The 16726-nt window shown below is 38.5% G+C and overlaps 1 protein-coding gene across 1 annotated transcript; it reads left to right on the top strand.

Moving 5' to 3' along the window:
• Positions 1-10574: 10574 nt before the first annotated feature.
• Positions 10575-13632, top strand: ATP5MC3 (ATP synthase membrane subunit c locus 3). Its single transcript, XM_010990136.3, has 4 exons — positions 10575-10680; positions 11869-11946; positions 12478-12671; positions 13373-13632. The coding sequence occupies exons 1-4, from the start codon at positions 10642-10644 to the stop codon at positions 13485-13487; spliced, it is 426 nt and encodes a 141-aa protein (XP_010988438.1). The 5' UTR covers positions 10575-10641; the 3' UTR covers positions 13488-13632.
• The last annotated feature ends 3094 nt before the right edge of the window (positions 13633-16726 follow it).

The raw sequence follows: 16726 nt of genomic DNA, 5'->3' as shown, positions 1-16726 counted from the left end.
GACACTGGGGAGCAAGAGCTGTGACTCTCCTCTCAAATGCTCCATCTCAACATGGCTCAGCCTCTCCCTGTCTCTGCCTCCTCACACTTTCTGCTGCTCCTCCCACAGAAGACTGGATTTCTCTTCTCTATCTTTTCTCCTTCTCCTAGCTTCCACCTAATTGTTGTCTCACTTCTTCACAGTTTAGCTTCCTCATCCTTGGCTCTGCTCTTGGCCTCTGTTCTATTAATTATACCGTTCTCTATACACCCTTTCATATCAGTTCCTACTATTACCCACCTCATATTCTGTTTCCCAAATCAGATTCCCATGAGTGAATATATGATGGGTCTTACTTGTCCCTCTGAGCGGTGTTTTTTGAGACAGGTCGCCCCATAAGCTGCTCTCCAGTCGATATTTTGGCTCCCTCTAGTGCAATCAGCCATGTATACAAAAGGCAGACTTACATGGTACAAAACATGATCACCTTTATCTGCCTCTTTAGCAAAGGCAGTAGGTATAAAAGACACCATGATGGCCAAGTCCTATACAGTCTCACTTTCTGTATCTTCTCTCCTTATGCTCTGAAATAATAACCCCTTTTCTGAGCAGTCAAGGCAACTACATCTGGGTCAGTGACATCTTTGACATCAGTCTATTTCAGGAGCATCTCTACTAGCTGATGCAGCTGAAGACCAAATGACTGACTTAGAGATTATGGCAGCAGCAACACCTGCAGAAGCGCTCCTTGCTCTAGTGACCACTAATATATGTCTGTCTCCATCCATCCAACAGCATGCCTCAGGTGAGAACACATGCAAAATCAATTTAAAACTCTTAGCTTGATTTTAGGACACATTTTTACCCCTGCTGATTAATTATTATGTTTCTATTGTTGGCATAGCATAAATCCAAAAACTCCTTTTGACAAATATATCATTTTTAATCAGCAAATTATTTTTAGTTCTTGGTCATTAAATCCTAATAATGTATCTAGTACATTTGGCCTGTAGCAAATGCACTAATTATTAATGTTTTAAATAGCACATAATAGTTTATGGTGTGGGCAACATGCTAAGGAAGGTATTTCCCCTAGTTGGAGATACAGGAGGCTCTTCCTTGAGACATCGGATCTGGCTGTCTGAGTCCTGTAGAGCAGACTGAACTCATCAGCTGGCTCAACTCCAGCCCTGCAAGGCTTGAAGCTTCTAGGCAGGAGAAACAGACAGAAAAGCTGCATTGTGGGTGCCCCCAAGTGGGTACATTTTGACGTGCACGCTGAGGATTTTCTGGCCAGCAGCTCTAGCATTAATTAGGTCATGTCTGTGAAGTGTTTTAAAGACAGGAAAAAAGCTATAAAAGTGTGTATGTTTCTCAGCATGCGTCACTTATTTGTATATCAACTGAAACAATATTACTATCTCACATTATCACAGATCATTTATTTTCTAGCAAACATCTTATGGGAAAGTTTTCAAGGTATGCTGCCATATAAAAGTGTATGGTACTGAACTGAAAAAGGATGGACTTTAGTGTCAGACACAACTTGACTTTGAACATTCAGCCCCGTATTAGTTGTGTGACCTTAGGCAATCCGCTTAATTGCCCTAACCCTCAATTGTCTCATTTTTAAAATGGGATTTAGGAGTATTTGAAAGAGTATTTCTATTATAGGGCTGTGTTTTGGATAAGATAACATTTGTAGTGTAATAATTAGTGACAGTGTCTGGCACATTAAGAGTGCACAATAAATATCATTTATTATTTTTATTTGTAAATGGTATTGTTTGAGATATATATATATATATATATATATATATATATATATATATATGCAAAATAAAATGTATTTATTGAGATACATTGAAGTTCTAGGAGTTCCTCAGCACATTTTCAATAAATTCCCTTCTTGCTCAGTTAGCCATAGGCAACTTCTGTAATTTGTGACTGAAAACTGAGCAATATATACGGTTATGGTAGTGAAAAAGAATGAGGTTGACCTGGATTCCTCAAAAATGTCAATGTCATGACAGACCAAGAAAGGCTAAGGAAATGTTCTAGATAATAACAGATTAAGACACAATGACTAAATGCAGTAAGTGACTTTGGACTAGCTCCTGTATTAGAGAGGAAAAAATTCTATAAAGGACCTATTGGGACAACTGATGAAATCAAATATAAGCTGTAGATTGAATAAAAATATTTTATTAATAAGTTTCCTGAATCGATAAAAGTGCTCAGATTATGTAAGAGGATCCTCTTATTCTTAGGAAATTTGCACAGAAATCTTAAGGGACATGATGCATGAAATCTACACCCAAAAGGTTTAGAAAAAAATAGATTAAAATATGTATAATATCAGTGTGCATATGTGGATGCATATAGAAAGACGCCTATTATATAGACAACACCATACGTACACATACACGTGTGTGTGTGTGTACAGAGGAAATAAGAGAGAGAATATGAAAAAGTGTAGAAAATGGTAAAATTGGTGAATTGGGACAAAGGGTAAAGAGTAGTTCTCTGCACTCTTGCAATTTTTCTTTGTTTAATAGCTAAAGTTTCAAAATCTAGGTTAAAATATTTTTACATAAAAAATAAAAGATAATGAAGTAGCCTCTGAAAAAAATATTAGCTAACTATCCAGTACTTAGAGACAAATCCACAAAATTATTGCAAATTATTTGGCAAATAAACTATGCTATATGTTAAACGAATGTTGTACTCTCTAATGAACCTTGGAATATAGTAACTGATTCTTTTCAAAATTGAGAATTAAAGCATAAATGTTTTTCATAAATAAGAAAAACTATGAGCTGCAAAAACTCAAAAAGACCTTAGAGGTCACTTAGTCAGGCTTCTTTCAAAGACAGAAGTCATCCAAATTTCCTTAAAGATATATCACCCACTCTAAAGCTATGGGATAAATCACTCTGTACTCATTCTCTGATGGTTTAAAATTACATATGACTCATTATTCTGAAAACTGTAATAAAGGGAAAGAATCAACCATTTATTCTGCCTTTTCTGTCCTAACCAATACAAGATAAGAAAAATAGTTGATATGGGAAAGTTCTTCTTTGTAGAATAATTCCAGCTGATAAATGAAGAAGAAATGATAGGAAAAAATATATCGTTGTATTTAAATCCTAATGAAATAGTGGATCTATGAAATAATCATCAATGACCACTAAAATTATTAAGCAAAAAGCTGATGGGGAGCTTTATTTTGGATAAATCAAGCTGAACTCATTGATCAGAATTTTACTGTCAGAAAAAGACAACCAGACATTATGTGCCTCCTAAATGTTGCACATAGGAAGTGCCCAACACAAATGATGAAAGATATTTAAAAAAAAAAAAAAACTGCCCAAGCTTCTAGATCTATCTACCCATTTACAGGAAATACGGAGTTCATATGAACATGTTGGATGATGCCATGAGGATAAAATTAGCAAAATCCAGATTATTGGGAAACTCTACATGACAAACAACTGAATTTCTTCAACTAACAAAGTTGAAAGAAGAGTGAGGGAGAATCTATAGGTTAAAAGTGACTTGAAAGCCATGTAACTAATTATAATGTGTAGAACTTGTACAGATTCTTAACTTCAACAAACCAACTGTTTAAAAAAATGTAAGACAACAGGGATATCTGAATACTGGTTGTATATTTGATGATATTAAATAATAGAATAAGATTAACCACATGTTGATAACTGTTGAAACTGGGTGATGGGTGGACATTTAAAATACTATTCCCTTTGCTTTTTAATATGTTTCAATTTTCCATTATAAAATTTTAAACATTATTTTTAAAAGATTGAGGTTGCTGTGTGTTTCCTGAAATTGAAATACTACTAACACGTATTTGTTGAAAAATCAAGGTCTAATTTTTTGGGGTTGTTTTATTATATTTGTTATTATATATTATATTTGTATTATACCATACTTACTATGGGTAAAATATACATAATGTAAAATTTTATATAAAAAATTATTTCATGTTTAAGAGTACAGTTCAATGGCATTAAGTACATTCACATGTTGTGCAACAATTACCACTATCCATTTCCAGAACGTTTTCAACATCCTAAAGAGAAACTCTGTATCCATTAAATAATAACTCTCCATTTCCCCTCCCCTGGTAGACTCTATTCTACTTTCTGTCTCTATGAGTTTGCCTATTCTAAGTACATTGCATAAGAGGAATCAATCATACAATATTTATCCTTTTGCATCTGGCTTATTTCCCTTAGCATAATGTGTCCAAGTCTCACCCATGTTGTATGTATATACCACACTTTGCTTATCCATTCATTTGTTGATGGACATTTGTGTTGTTTCTATTATCAATAATGCTGCTATGAACACTGGTGTATAAGTATCTAAGTCCTTGCTTTCAATTCTTTTCACTATATACACCTAGAGGTGGAAATGCTGGATCATATGGTAATTCTATGTTTAACTTTTTGAGGAACCATCACACTGTTTTCAACAGGAGCTACACCATTTTCCATTCCTACTTCTAGTGCACCACGGTTCCAATTTCTCTGCATCCTCACTAACAATTGTTAGTTCGGTTTTTTGGATAATGGTCATTCTAATCAATGTGAAGTCGTATCTCATTGCAGTTTTGATTTTCATTTCCCTAATGACTAGTGATGTTATAAATCTTTTTAAGTGTTGATTGGCTGTTTGTATATCTTGTTTGGAGAAATGTCTATTAAATTCCTTTTTCCATTTTTGAATTGGGCTGTTGGGGTTTTTATTGTTTAGTTGTAGGAGATCTTTACATATTCTGCATATTAATCCCTTATTAGATATATGAATTATAAATATTTTGTCCCCATCCTGTGGGTTGTCTTTTCACTCTCTTGATAGTGTCCTTTGATGCATAAAATTTTTAATTTTGATGAAGTCCAATTTATTTTTTTTCTTTTGTTGTCATATTCAAAATATCATCACCAAATCCATTGTCATGCAGATTTTCCCCTATGTTTTCTCCTAAAAGTTTTACAGTTTTAGATGTTCTATTTAGGTCTTCAGTCCTCTTCTATCTGTCCTCTTCCTGCAGGTTTTCTACATAGATAAGTGTTCAGAAGATGAACTCTGCCTGGAAAGAGATGGCTTTGGTAGGTGCTACCATGGAGAGCCTAACAGAGCCAGGAGACACCACAGAGGTACCAAGTGCCCGCAGAGAGTAAGTTGCCTGAGAATGGACCAAAGGCACTGAGAAAAGAAGTGAAAGGGTAACCATAGACAGACATGCCTACCTCACAGCTCAGCCTAGGGCCTACTCTGCTTCAGCTGAAGTCCCATTCCTGCCAATACTCCAGTGTGTCGTAGAATAGATCAAAAGGGCTTTACTATCTAGGTTTTTTAATGAATTCTTTAGGTACATGAGAATACAAACACAGAATCCTTCTTAGGTACACAAAAAATGTTTGTTTGAACAAACTCATGCTACAAATCAAAAAATGTCCCTTGAGTTCTCTAAGTTTGAATCTTCCAGTATCCTCATGGCATCATCCAACGTGTTCACATGAACTCTGCATTTCCTGTAAATGGGTAGATAGATCTAGAGGCCTGGTCAGTTTTTTTTTTTTAAATATCTTTTATCAGTTGTGTTGGGCACTTCCTATGTGCAACATTTAGGAGGCACGTAATGTCTGGTTGTCTTTTTCTGATATTAAAATTCTGATCAATGAGTTCAGCTTGATTTATCCAAAATAAAGCTCCTCATCAGCTTTTTGCTTAATAATTTTAGTGGTCATTGATGATTATTTCATAGATCCACTATTTCATTAGGATTGAAATACAGCGATATTTTTTTTTTATAATTTCTTCTTCATTTATCAGCTGGAATTATTCTACAAAGAAGAACTTTCCCATATCAACTATTTTTCTTATCTTGTATTGGTTAGGACAGAAAAGGCAGAATAAATTGTTGATTCTTTCCCTTTATAAGTTTTGCAATACAGGTAAGAAAAAGAAATTCTAGAGGTCATTTTAATTTGTCCCAAAGCCTAAAATTTTAGCTAAAAAAAGAAGAAAGTTTTTGCAAATTACTTTGAACATATGAAGTACTTTATTTGTTACCGAGCAAACATTTATTGAGTGACTACTATGTTTAATTTTCTGTGTTAGGTGCTGTGGAAGATACAAACGTGAATTAGACCTAATCACTGCCTTTGAAAATCTTACCATCTGTGATAGTTCTCAACTTAGGACTTCTTGGCTACAAATCTATCCTTCTTTGCCTTGTTTGTATTCTAGAACTGGACCTTGTAAGCATTTCTGCTTTGACAACTGGCAACCTGTTAGGCTTGGCCAATAGAGGGTGCTAGAAAGACACTGTGAGGCCAGGCCAGGAGGAAGGACTTTCCTTTCTTCTTCTGGTGCACTCCTTCCTCCAGGAGCCAGGGGATTCTCTTGCCCCAGAGGTATGTCTGAGCTCACCTCAACAGTCCTCATGGTTTACTTGTGGCCTGTGCCTCCAGCAAGTTTCTTCACCACACGTGGATGGCAAGTTCCTGTGACACACCCTCTCCTCTAAATTTCTAAGTTGTTCTTTACCGTTCATTCTTCCTCAGCCCAGGGTAGTAGCTATTCCTACAGTTCATACATCTATCCCCCTTAGAGTGTACTCTACCCCTTTTAGTAGTTAGACACCTTTGACTGGCTATAAATTTATAAAATTTTCCCTGTTCAGGTTACTAATATGGTTTCTGTCTTGTGGTTGGTCCCTAGGAGATATACCTAGCAGATAAGGAAAATAAAAGACAGACGTAAGTTAATATAAATTCTGTGGGAGAAAGGCCACTGTAATCACAGCCCAAAGACCAAAAAGCTTCAGGTGTAAGTCTATAGAATTATGTATCAGTTTAAGTTGTGTTCGGCTGCATATAACAAAACACTGACCTCACTGGCTTAACCAAATAGACATTTATTTTCTCATGTAACATGGACTCCATAAATAGGCAGTTAAGGGCTGCCATAGCTACTCTACAAAAAAAAAAAAAAAAAAGTTAAGAACTCAGGCGCTCTCTCTCTCTCTCTCTTTAAATTGAGGTATAGTTGATGTATAATATTATACAAGTTTCAGCTGTTTCTTGATATGGTGATTGCCTTCCAAGGAGAGAAAGAAAGCTTCAAGACTTTCTAAGGCCTAGTCCAAAAGTCACACAGTGTCACTTCCAATGCATTCTCTTGGTAAAAGCAAGTCGCAGGTTCAGCCCAGATTTAAAGAGAGGACTCTGCTGCTTGATGAGACGAGTGGCAAAGTCACATTACAAAGGGGTGAGTAGGATAGAAGGATTGTTGCAGCTATATTTAGAAACGATTTTTCATACTTGTCTTTGCTGCCCCATTCCTTTCTTTCCCGTGCCATCATCACCCAAGCTTATCAGATACCACCAAATTATGATGTCCCATAACTTAACATGACTGTCCCCACCGTCTTAAGAAAAACTACAGAGAGGATTAAATACTTCACAAGAAGTCCCCTGTTTATCTTTCCAGTCTCACTCTACTCATCTCAAAAGGTGCTTTTTTTCTTCAAGCCTCTTGAGTGCAAACACCCACTGCCTATCAACATGGGTTGGTGTCACTCAAGATCCACTTCCCTCCTTCTATCAGTCTTAGGGTGCAAAATGCAGCAAAATCTGAGTAAATCTACCTAGAAAGCACCTTGGAGACACATGCCATACTCAGAGCCCTGAACAGAACAGCCTACGCTGTGCTTTAGGACCCTAAGTCCAGTTTCTAGCCTCCAGCTTGTGTGATGCAGATGTGCTTTCTCATTCTTCAGTCTTTCTTCCTCTAGTAAATAACTATTGGATCCTTTCTCTTTCTTTATGTCAGTCTTTCTCTGTCCCTGTATCTCTGTCTTTCTGTCCCTCTGTCTGTCTGTATCTCTGTATTTGTCTTTCTCTCCCTCTCTCTGTTTTACACATAGCTCCCCCACATGCACCCTCATTCTCAAAGGTAGAACATCTGTTCTTTGAATACCTAATATTCTTCATAAATATTTAAACTCTAACTCATAGAACCCACAAAGGACCTATTCTCTCCTAGGCCAGTTCATCTGCTTATTGACATGTTGACACGTGTCAGGCAGGGCCTGAACTCAGACTGCACCTCTCCGTGCTATTGACAACTAGCCCATATGTACCCTGGAAGGGAACCTGGTAGGGGTCCTGGCTTCTCCCTTGCCTCTTCCTCAACGGTTACTGCTACTGATGATGTATGGCTGAAGAGACAGGAATTTCCTATAAACAATCTCCATATACAAAATCATTTAGAATGATGTTTTTCCCTTAAGAGGGCCTATTACTGAAGTATAAGGCATGTGACGGTTAATTTTATGTGTCAATTTGACTGGTTGTGGAGGTACATAGTTTAAACATTATTTCTAGATGTGTCTGTGAAAGTGTTTATTGAAGAGATTAGCATTTGAATCTGTGGGCTCGGTAAAGTAGATCGGCCTCCCCTATGAGGGTGGGCATCCTCCAATCCACTGACAGCCTGAATAGAACAAAAGGCAGAGGAAGGAAGAAATCCCACCCTATCCCCTTCCAATCTCATTGTTCAACTGTGACATCCCATCTCATATCTTCTCTGGCCCTCAGATTGAGATTTATGCCATTGGCTTCCCTGCTTCTCAGGCTTTCAGATTCCAGTTGAATTATACCACCAGCTTTCCTGGGCCTCCAGCTTGGATATGGCACATCATGAGACTTCTCAGCTTCTACAGCCACATAAGCCAGTTCCTCATAGTCAGTTTCTCTCTCTCTCTCTCTCTCTCTCAATCTCCCTCTCTCTCTCATGTATGTATGTATAGGTATGTGTGTGTGTATATATATATATATATATATATATAAAATATATCCAACTGGTTCTGTTTCTCTGGAGAACCCTAATACAGAGCATTATTGTTTATTCTACTTTAGATATCACAAGATGTCTTACCACATACTTCAGGTAAGGCTGAGTACTTAAGAAAATATACTAATAATCTCTCTTTGAACTGCACATGTGAATTAACTCTATTTTACAGGCTAAAGATTGAGCCTAAAATGATTAGCTTTCATGTGATTTTAAACCATTTACATTTGAAGCTGGATCAGTGACAAAGTCTTATTATTCTTCAAGTTTTAGTTCTGAGGGCTTCTCCCCAGGATTGCTTCTAGATACTGCACTTTTGCGCTAATTAGAAAAAGAAGTGATCCTCTGGGTCCACTTTGTCCCATGCCACGGGTCTAGGCCCAAGGGGTGGGTTTCAGTCCCCAGCCATCCATTCAGCTGAGCATAGTAGATATTTTATCTTCTATGGTGACTTGCATCACTTCCAGTAGTCACTTATTAGAACACTAAGTCAAATTTACAGAATTCAAGGACCTATCAGAAGCCCAGAAGGAGCCATTTTTTCTGAGATATCTCTGTATTCGTCTGAAGAAAACAACTCGTCCAAAGTTACCAAAAACAAGTGTTAAGGTTGGGCCAGTTTTGAAAATACTGAGACTTTTTTATTCCCTGGCCCTACTTGAAAAAACATTTACAATCCCTTAATTTTTCCAGTCACAGAACTGGAAGAAAACTTGACCTCCCTCATTTTACAAAAGGCAACTTTGTACCCATTTGCTCATTCCTTTGTCCCAGTAGGCCAGACCCACTTTATCCCAAAAGGTTAGCTGACTTTCGGAACCCTTTTCCAGATTCCTTTGAAGAAATGTATGTATGTATGGGAGTGTTGGGGGTGGCGGGATACAGCATAGTGGTGGAGCACAGGCTTAGCAAGCACGAGGTTCTGGGTTCAATCCCTAGTACCTCCATTAAGATAAATAAATACACACACACACACACACCTAATTACTTCCCCCACCCCACAAAAAATTGTTTTAAAAAAGTAAATGTATGTATTCACTTCGCTAGGGACCCTAATTTCTTCTGCCAAGCAGTGAATGAAGCTTTTCCCCACACAGAGTGCTGTTTCAGAGGGGGGCCTCTGTATTAAAGAGACCTAGCAACTGATGAACGGTCAAATCTCATTAGGAAGGTGTCAGCTTAAAGGTAAAGACCCAGGATCCTCCGACCAGCTTAGATCAAAGCCGAAACAACCCGTTCAGTTCTCTCTGCCTGGACTAGTCTTTAATTTCTTTCTCTCCTTCACTACCCTCTGCCCGCCAGTCCATCCCGGGGTGGTTGTTAACTGTCCTTCCCGGCTGGTTACCAATAAAGTTGTTACAAAGTGACCTTGAGCGTCTTCCCGGCTGCGCCCGATTCCCCGCCTTCTCCATCCGGGTGCCGCGGCGCGGATAAGAGGCGGACCGCGCCTGCGCGCCCAGCCCCACTCCTTCGACCTCTGCAGCCTCGGTCGCCGCCACCTCTAGAGAAGGTAAGCGGAGGGCGCGGGAGCCGGGCCGTGCCGGGGTGGAGCCGCGCCCAGGAGGGACCCATTCATTCTGCTGGCGCCTCGCTGGGCGCCGGGCCCAAGCTGACCGCGGGCACAGGAGCCCGCGGGAACTGGGTGGAAGTACAGGCCCTCGGAGGGCACTTGACCTTAAGCCTCTTTGCCTCTGCAGAGAGGAAGCGGGAGAGGAGCCCACCTCGCCTGTCATCCAAGTTCTCCAGCCGCGCCGCCCCCTAGAGTGCAAGATGTTCGCCTGCGCCAAGCTCGCCTGCAGCCCTGCTCTGGTGCGTAGCCCAGGCTGGCCCGGGGGCCCTTGGCCTGGGCATCCACGTTGTTGAACGGGTCACCTCCGGGCGGGGCACACCGCCCTCTTGGGACAGCTCTCCCTCGCCCCTTAACCTTTACGTCTTTTTCGGCCTTTCTTTTCTCATTCTGGGGCTTCTCACGCCGCTCCTCCCCTCCACGAGGGCGGTGGAGAGCCGCCGAGGCCTAGCTGTCAGGCTCCACTCGGTGTAGGTCAGACGCTCCTTGCTCCTCGTCCCGGAGCCGCCCCCTCCCCCCCCCCCGCCTCCGTCACCCTGTTGAGTTGGGGCCACGCGAAGGTTGGGGCGCAGTAGAGGATGGAGGGGGCCGCTGAGGCCTAGTCCATTGCAGCTGTGCTCTGCGTGGCCGATCTGTAGGTCAAACTCGCTGCTGCAGAGGGAGGGACTTTGCCTCACCCTGTGTGAGCGGAAGTAGCTAGTGCAGGAGCCGAGAGGATTTTTTTTCCTGCCTTTGGGTTGTTATTTCCAAAACCATTTTGGACGCTTTGGGTGAGGTGAAGATTTGGGGGATTTGTCTTTGAGAATCAGGTGTTGGTTCTGAAGGGATTTTCTGTGACCTTAGTTTAGTGGACACTCAAGGGCAGAGAAGGTGGACTGGAATGTGTCCTTACGGTCGGAGTGTTTTGACGATTCTTCTTACACTGATGTAGAATTGCTTAAAATGCTTTTTTAAATTTTATGGACATAAAGGAATATCTTAGAAATAGTGGGAGCTTATGTTAACTAACGGGCTGCTTTAAATGACACGGGCTTACAGTGCTGATGTACTTACTTGTTATTTCTCGTAAACTTACCAAAGAATGTAAGGGTGTTTACTGCCAGTTTTCTGATCTGAATTGTGGCACTACAATGATTGAAATTTTAAAAGCAATTTTTATTTTTTTTTAACGAATTGTTCTTAGAAGTTTTGTTCAGAGTGTTAACAAATATATTGTGAAGCAAGCTTTAAAATTGCATTGACAACTTTCTTAAAATTGCTTCATGCATTGAAAATAACCAAACAGCCAAAATAAGAATCAATAGAAGTCATGATCTTTCTGGTTGATTTTTGCTGCTTGCTTTTTTAGAATTCATGGTGCAGGAAGGGTTCTTGACGTCTTATCTGTGTTCTTAACTTAACTAATACATGGAATCTTTTTTCATTAACAGATCCGAGCTGGATCCAGAGTTGCATACAGACCAATTTCTGCATCAGTGTTATCTCGACCAGAGGCCCGGACTGGAGAGGTAAAAGTAGTAATAATAGAAATTAAGTAACACTACCAAGTGAGTCTTATGGTTTTGATTAAAGTGAAGGGGGAAAACCTCATTAATGAATGGTTTTAGTCAGTTCTTTCCACCCTTTCATCCAAAAACCTTGCAGAGAATGAGCCAATGAAAGAAACTTCTGTATCCAAAACTTATCCACCTGAGTTGGCTAAAAAATATAGTCAGTATATATATTTAAGTATTTAGTTTTGAGTTGCCTATATCGAAGATTATGATAGCAGCAGTTACTGAAAAGCCTACTTTATTAAAAAGCATATGCACATATACTGTTTCTTAATTTTCAAAAACCTTATATGGTATAGATGTTGTTGTTCCTGTTCTACAAGATTGGAATTATTCTAAGCCCATGATTTTTCTGTCGTGCCATACCACCTCCTGTCTAAACTCAGCTACAAAATAGAGAAGTAGTTATCATTTTGACAGTACCATGATTAAAATAGCCAACTGTGATTACTGATTTGAACTTTGCCTTTATTTCCTGTTTTTTAGGGCTCTACGGTATTTAATGGGGCCCAGAGTGGTGTGTCTCAGCTAATCCAAAGGGAGTTTCAGACCAGTGCAATCAGCAGAGACATTGATACTGCGGCCAAATTTATTGGTGCAGGTGCTGCGACAGTAGGAGTGGCTGGTTCTGGTGCTGGTATTGGAACAGTCTTTGGCAGCCTCATCATTGGTTATGCCAGGTAATTTTTATTACCAAACAAACTAGTTTAAAAAAAATTCTTGAAATAGTTGGAAACTTAGAACTAACTAGTGAAATAATAATAGCTATTTTGTACTGAGTGCCTGTCTTGTCCTGCGTTATATTTTGAGGACTTTGTGTGCATTAGCTCATTTACTGCTCCCAACACCCCTTAGAGAAACACTCCAGTTTATGTGTGAAGAACTAGAGACACAGAGATTATACTGCTTGCCCAAAGTCATAGCTAGTGTCAGAAAGTAAATTTTAACTCACTTTGACTTCAGAGTCTGCACTAGTTGTTAAGTTATATTGGGAATGTAATTAAGAGAGCTCATGCTTTAAAAATATCAATTTCCATTTTATTATTTAAGACTTTATTTTTAAATTATCAAATCTTATAAAGTATAGAACATACTTTCATGGGGATAAGAAGAATATCAATGCCTCAAAATGGATGAAGACTAACCACTTACATTGACACAGAGAGACAGTGCCCCTCCCCACCTTTTCCCCATATGACTAGGATTGAGGAGAAAGGAATGTCAAAGGCAGAACCAAAAGAGATCTAGGCAAATACTGCTCCAGGACTTTCTAGTTTACAAAGATCCCCTACACTAGTAATTTGATTCTTTAATACTTACCAACTGTGTTAAAATTCAAACAATATTTCAAAATAACAGTGATATGTGTTGTCTCTTTTAGAAACCCTTCGCTGAAGCAGCAGCTGTTCTCATATGCTATCCTGGGATTTGCCTTGTCTGAAGCTATGGGTCTCTTTTGTTTGATGGTTGCTTTCTTGATTTTGTTTGCCATGTAACAGAAATTACTGCTTGAAATGTTGGCATTCATAGTAATTATGGATATAATTCTGTGTATCTTACTGTGACTCCGAAAACTGTAGTGTCGGTGTCATGGAAATGTATGTTATTTCCAAAGTCATTTCATTAAAGATGAAAACTTTACTTTTTGCTGTGATTTGTACTTACCAATTTAAATTTAGATCATCACAAAGAAGAACATGAATTCAGGCAGAGGCTGTACAAGTCAGAAAACTACAGCAGTTGCCTTGGTGATGTAAAAGAGCCTAATGTAATTTTTATGGGAATTCCTTTATATAGTGTTCTGCACATTGTAAATTATAGGGCTTTTGTTTATTCATATAAAGGGGAAATGTTTGAGTGCTTTGAGCTTCTATGAAATATGATTGATTAAACCAAGGTAGTTAATTACTCCAGGTGGTTTTGTATTTTTAAGAGCTAACATGAATTACAATACTTGGAAACAGAATCACCTTCCAAGATTGACATGGCTGGTTTTAAACAGCTGGATCTAACAATAATCATGTCAGCTTTTTAGGAATTGAAGCCTTTTTAAATGGGTGTGGTTAAGAGGTGAATTTTGCTTTTCAGTAAGTCTCACATTAAGCAATTGTGTGTCTGTAATGAATCTTACCTGTTTTCTAAGAAGAAACTCAAACTAGCAGCTAGTTTCTTGCTTAAGCAAGGCTCATAAAAAAGCAGATACCAAAAAGTAAAGTGAATTGGCTATAATTCAAAGCCAAAAGTTGCTAAAGCATTGCTTATCTTTGATACTAACAGATGTTTATAATAGGAGTCTTGAGAATGACAGCTGGTTCAATAGTATTTTGTTTCTAATACCACATGTTGCTTCTTGGTCAAATTTTGCCTATTAAAAGGAATAAAGGGGTGCTACTATAGAAAGACTTGAGTTTTTCCCCTAGTGAAGATACTGTACTGTTACATTATTTGTCATCCCAGTTTCAAGATATCTATAAAAGGTTAGGATGACAGTTAGGAAAACTACCTTTTACTCCTTTAATCCCCTCTACCTAATTTGATTTCAGTTGAGAAAGAGCCATCGGCTACCAGGGTTACTCAGAATGCAGTGGGAAGACCGTCTCCATCAGAATCATCTAGGATGTCTAAAATACAAATCCCTAGGCTCCGGACCTACTGAATTAGAATCTTTGGCCTTGAGACTCAGCCATCTGCATTTTTAAAAAGATTTCCCAGGTAAATTTTGTGCACACTATTTGAGTATCACTAACTTATGTGTATCTTTCCCACTGTCTGTAAAGTATCAAGAAAGCTAAAGAGCTAGAGCTATGACCACTTTTTCTTTGGTTAATCATCCAGTCTATATTACTTAAATTCCTGGAGGCTTCACTGTTTTCTTGAACAGTACTACTCAGTATTTGAATTCAGCAACGTGAATAAAAAGTACTGTATAATATGACCCAGCAATTCCACGCCTTGTTATATAGCCAAAAGAGTTACAAGCATTCAGGGAAAAACTTATGTACAAATGTTCATAGCAGCACTATTCACAATAGCCAAAAGGTGGAAACAACCAAACTAATGTTTGGATAAACAAACAACGGTGTTTTGATAAACTCATGATAAAATGTGGTATATTTATATAATATTAATCAGCCATAGAAAGGAATGAGGTACTGGTATATGCTACAACATCAGTGAACCTTGAAAAGATGCTGAGTGAAAGAAGCTGGACACAGAACTGCACATTGTATGATTCCATTTATATGAAATATCCAGAATAGGCAAATTCACAGAGACAAAGCAGATTAATTGTTACTAAAGGCTAGTGGGTGGAGAGAGTGGGAAGTGACTGCTAATGGGTATGGGGGTTCCTTTTGGGGTAACAAGTGTTCTGGTGATGGTTGCATAACACTGAATGTACTGAATGCCACTGAATTGTATACTTTATAAAATGATTTTAAAAGAAAATATATACATTTTAGACAATTGAAAAAAAGTACTGTACTATTAATATCATAGTGTAAAATCACACCAAATTTTTAAATTCTAGGGAAATACTTTGATTAACTAGTCCTCTGTTACAAGTTTATTTTAAATAAGATCAACTTAGATCAAACAAACAAAACCTGCTCTTAGTGCTAGTTTGGTGGTTAAAGAGGCCTGAAACATTGATTCTGGAGCAGATTTCTTAGGAGACATGCCCTTAGCTGAGGAAATACCCTGAGAATGAAAAGGAAATACCTGCTGTGGCTTGCTGTCTTCCAAGTTACTGAGCAAAAAAAAATAGTTCTTTAGAAAATGAGTATAACTTAGAAGTATAACCACAGGTGATTTTACCTAGAAGGGAAAGGGACATACTGCATCAAAGGATCAACGTCCTGGAGTATATCTCTCTGCTTACTATTTTATTTTTATTTCTAGTAACAAATTTCTGACTTTGAAAGTGTATCACTGTAATACATCTACTTTGACAGCAGAGATGTTTATTGTACATCATTTTTGCAGCAAGTGCTACCAGCCTTACAAGCAAGTAGTAATGATACGTGCTTTTCACTAACTCGTTTCTGAACAGAGGCCAATAAAGATGTTTTCACATCAAAGACCACATGAATTCTACATGTTGATGAGAGTTTGTCCTGTTTAAAAATTCCAACAGACAAGAGCACTCATTGTGCTGAAAGGTTGATACAAGATTGGTAGAGTGCCAAACCAACTATATTTAGAACATTGGTCCTCAAGGTATTTCAGATTTTCAGGCATACTTTTTATTTGGTAACATGTTATCATTCCTCATCACAGAAATGGTAGTATTTTTAATGCCTTTGGGATTAACTCAAAATACAGATTTGAGTATGAAATATATGTTTGAACTAAAGAGAAACTTGTTATTTAGCCACCAAAACTAGGCATGTATGGAAATAACTAAAACTAAAAGTAGAATGGTGAGTCCAAAAGAGTGGCAGGAAGTACTAAGATGTTCAGAGGTGGGTATTTTCCAGTGATGGAATCACAAGAAGAAATGTTATTTTTCTATGAATTAATATAAACCTTGAACTGGTAGAATGAAGAAGGGCCAGAATAAGAGGGTGTATTGGCTAGGGAAGAGCATGAGGTGAGGTCCGTGAGATACAAAGAGCTGCCCAGGTATGAGAGGGAAATACTGTAAGATAATGCTGCAGAGGTAAACTGGGGACAAGCTGTAATTCAGCACATGTGAAAGTGTAGGTTTTATTCATGTGACCACAACCAGCCATTG

This window comes from Camelus dromedarius, chromosome 4, assembly GCF_036321535.1.
Source record: "Camelus dromedarius isolate mCamDro1 chromosome 4, mCamDro1.pat, whole genome shotgun sequence".
NCBI lineage: Eukaryota > Metazoa > Chordata > Mammalia > Artiodactyla > Camelidae > Camelus > Camelus dromedarius.
This window is presented reverse-complemented; position numbering and strand designations above follow the sequence as displayed.

Coding starts and splice junctions, on each gene's coding strand:
- ATP5MC3 (XM_010990136.3), top strand. CDS start 10,642: ATGTTCGCCTGCGCCAAGCTCGCCTGCAGCCCTGCTCTG. Junction 10,681..11,868: donor TCGCCTGCAGCCCTGCTCTG/GTGCGTAGCCCA, acceptor TTTCATTAACAG/ATCCGAGCTGGATCCAGAGT. Junction 11,947..12,477: donor CAGAGGCCCGGACTGGAGAG/GTAAAAGTAGTA, acceptor CCTGTTTTTTAG/GGCTCTACGGTATTTAATGG.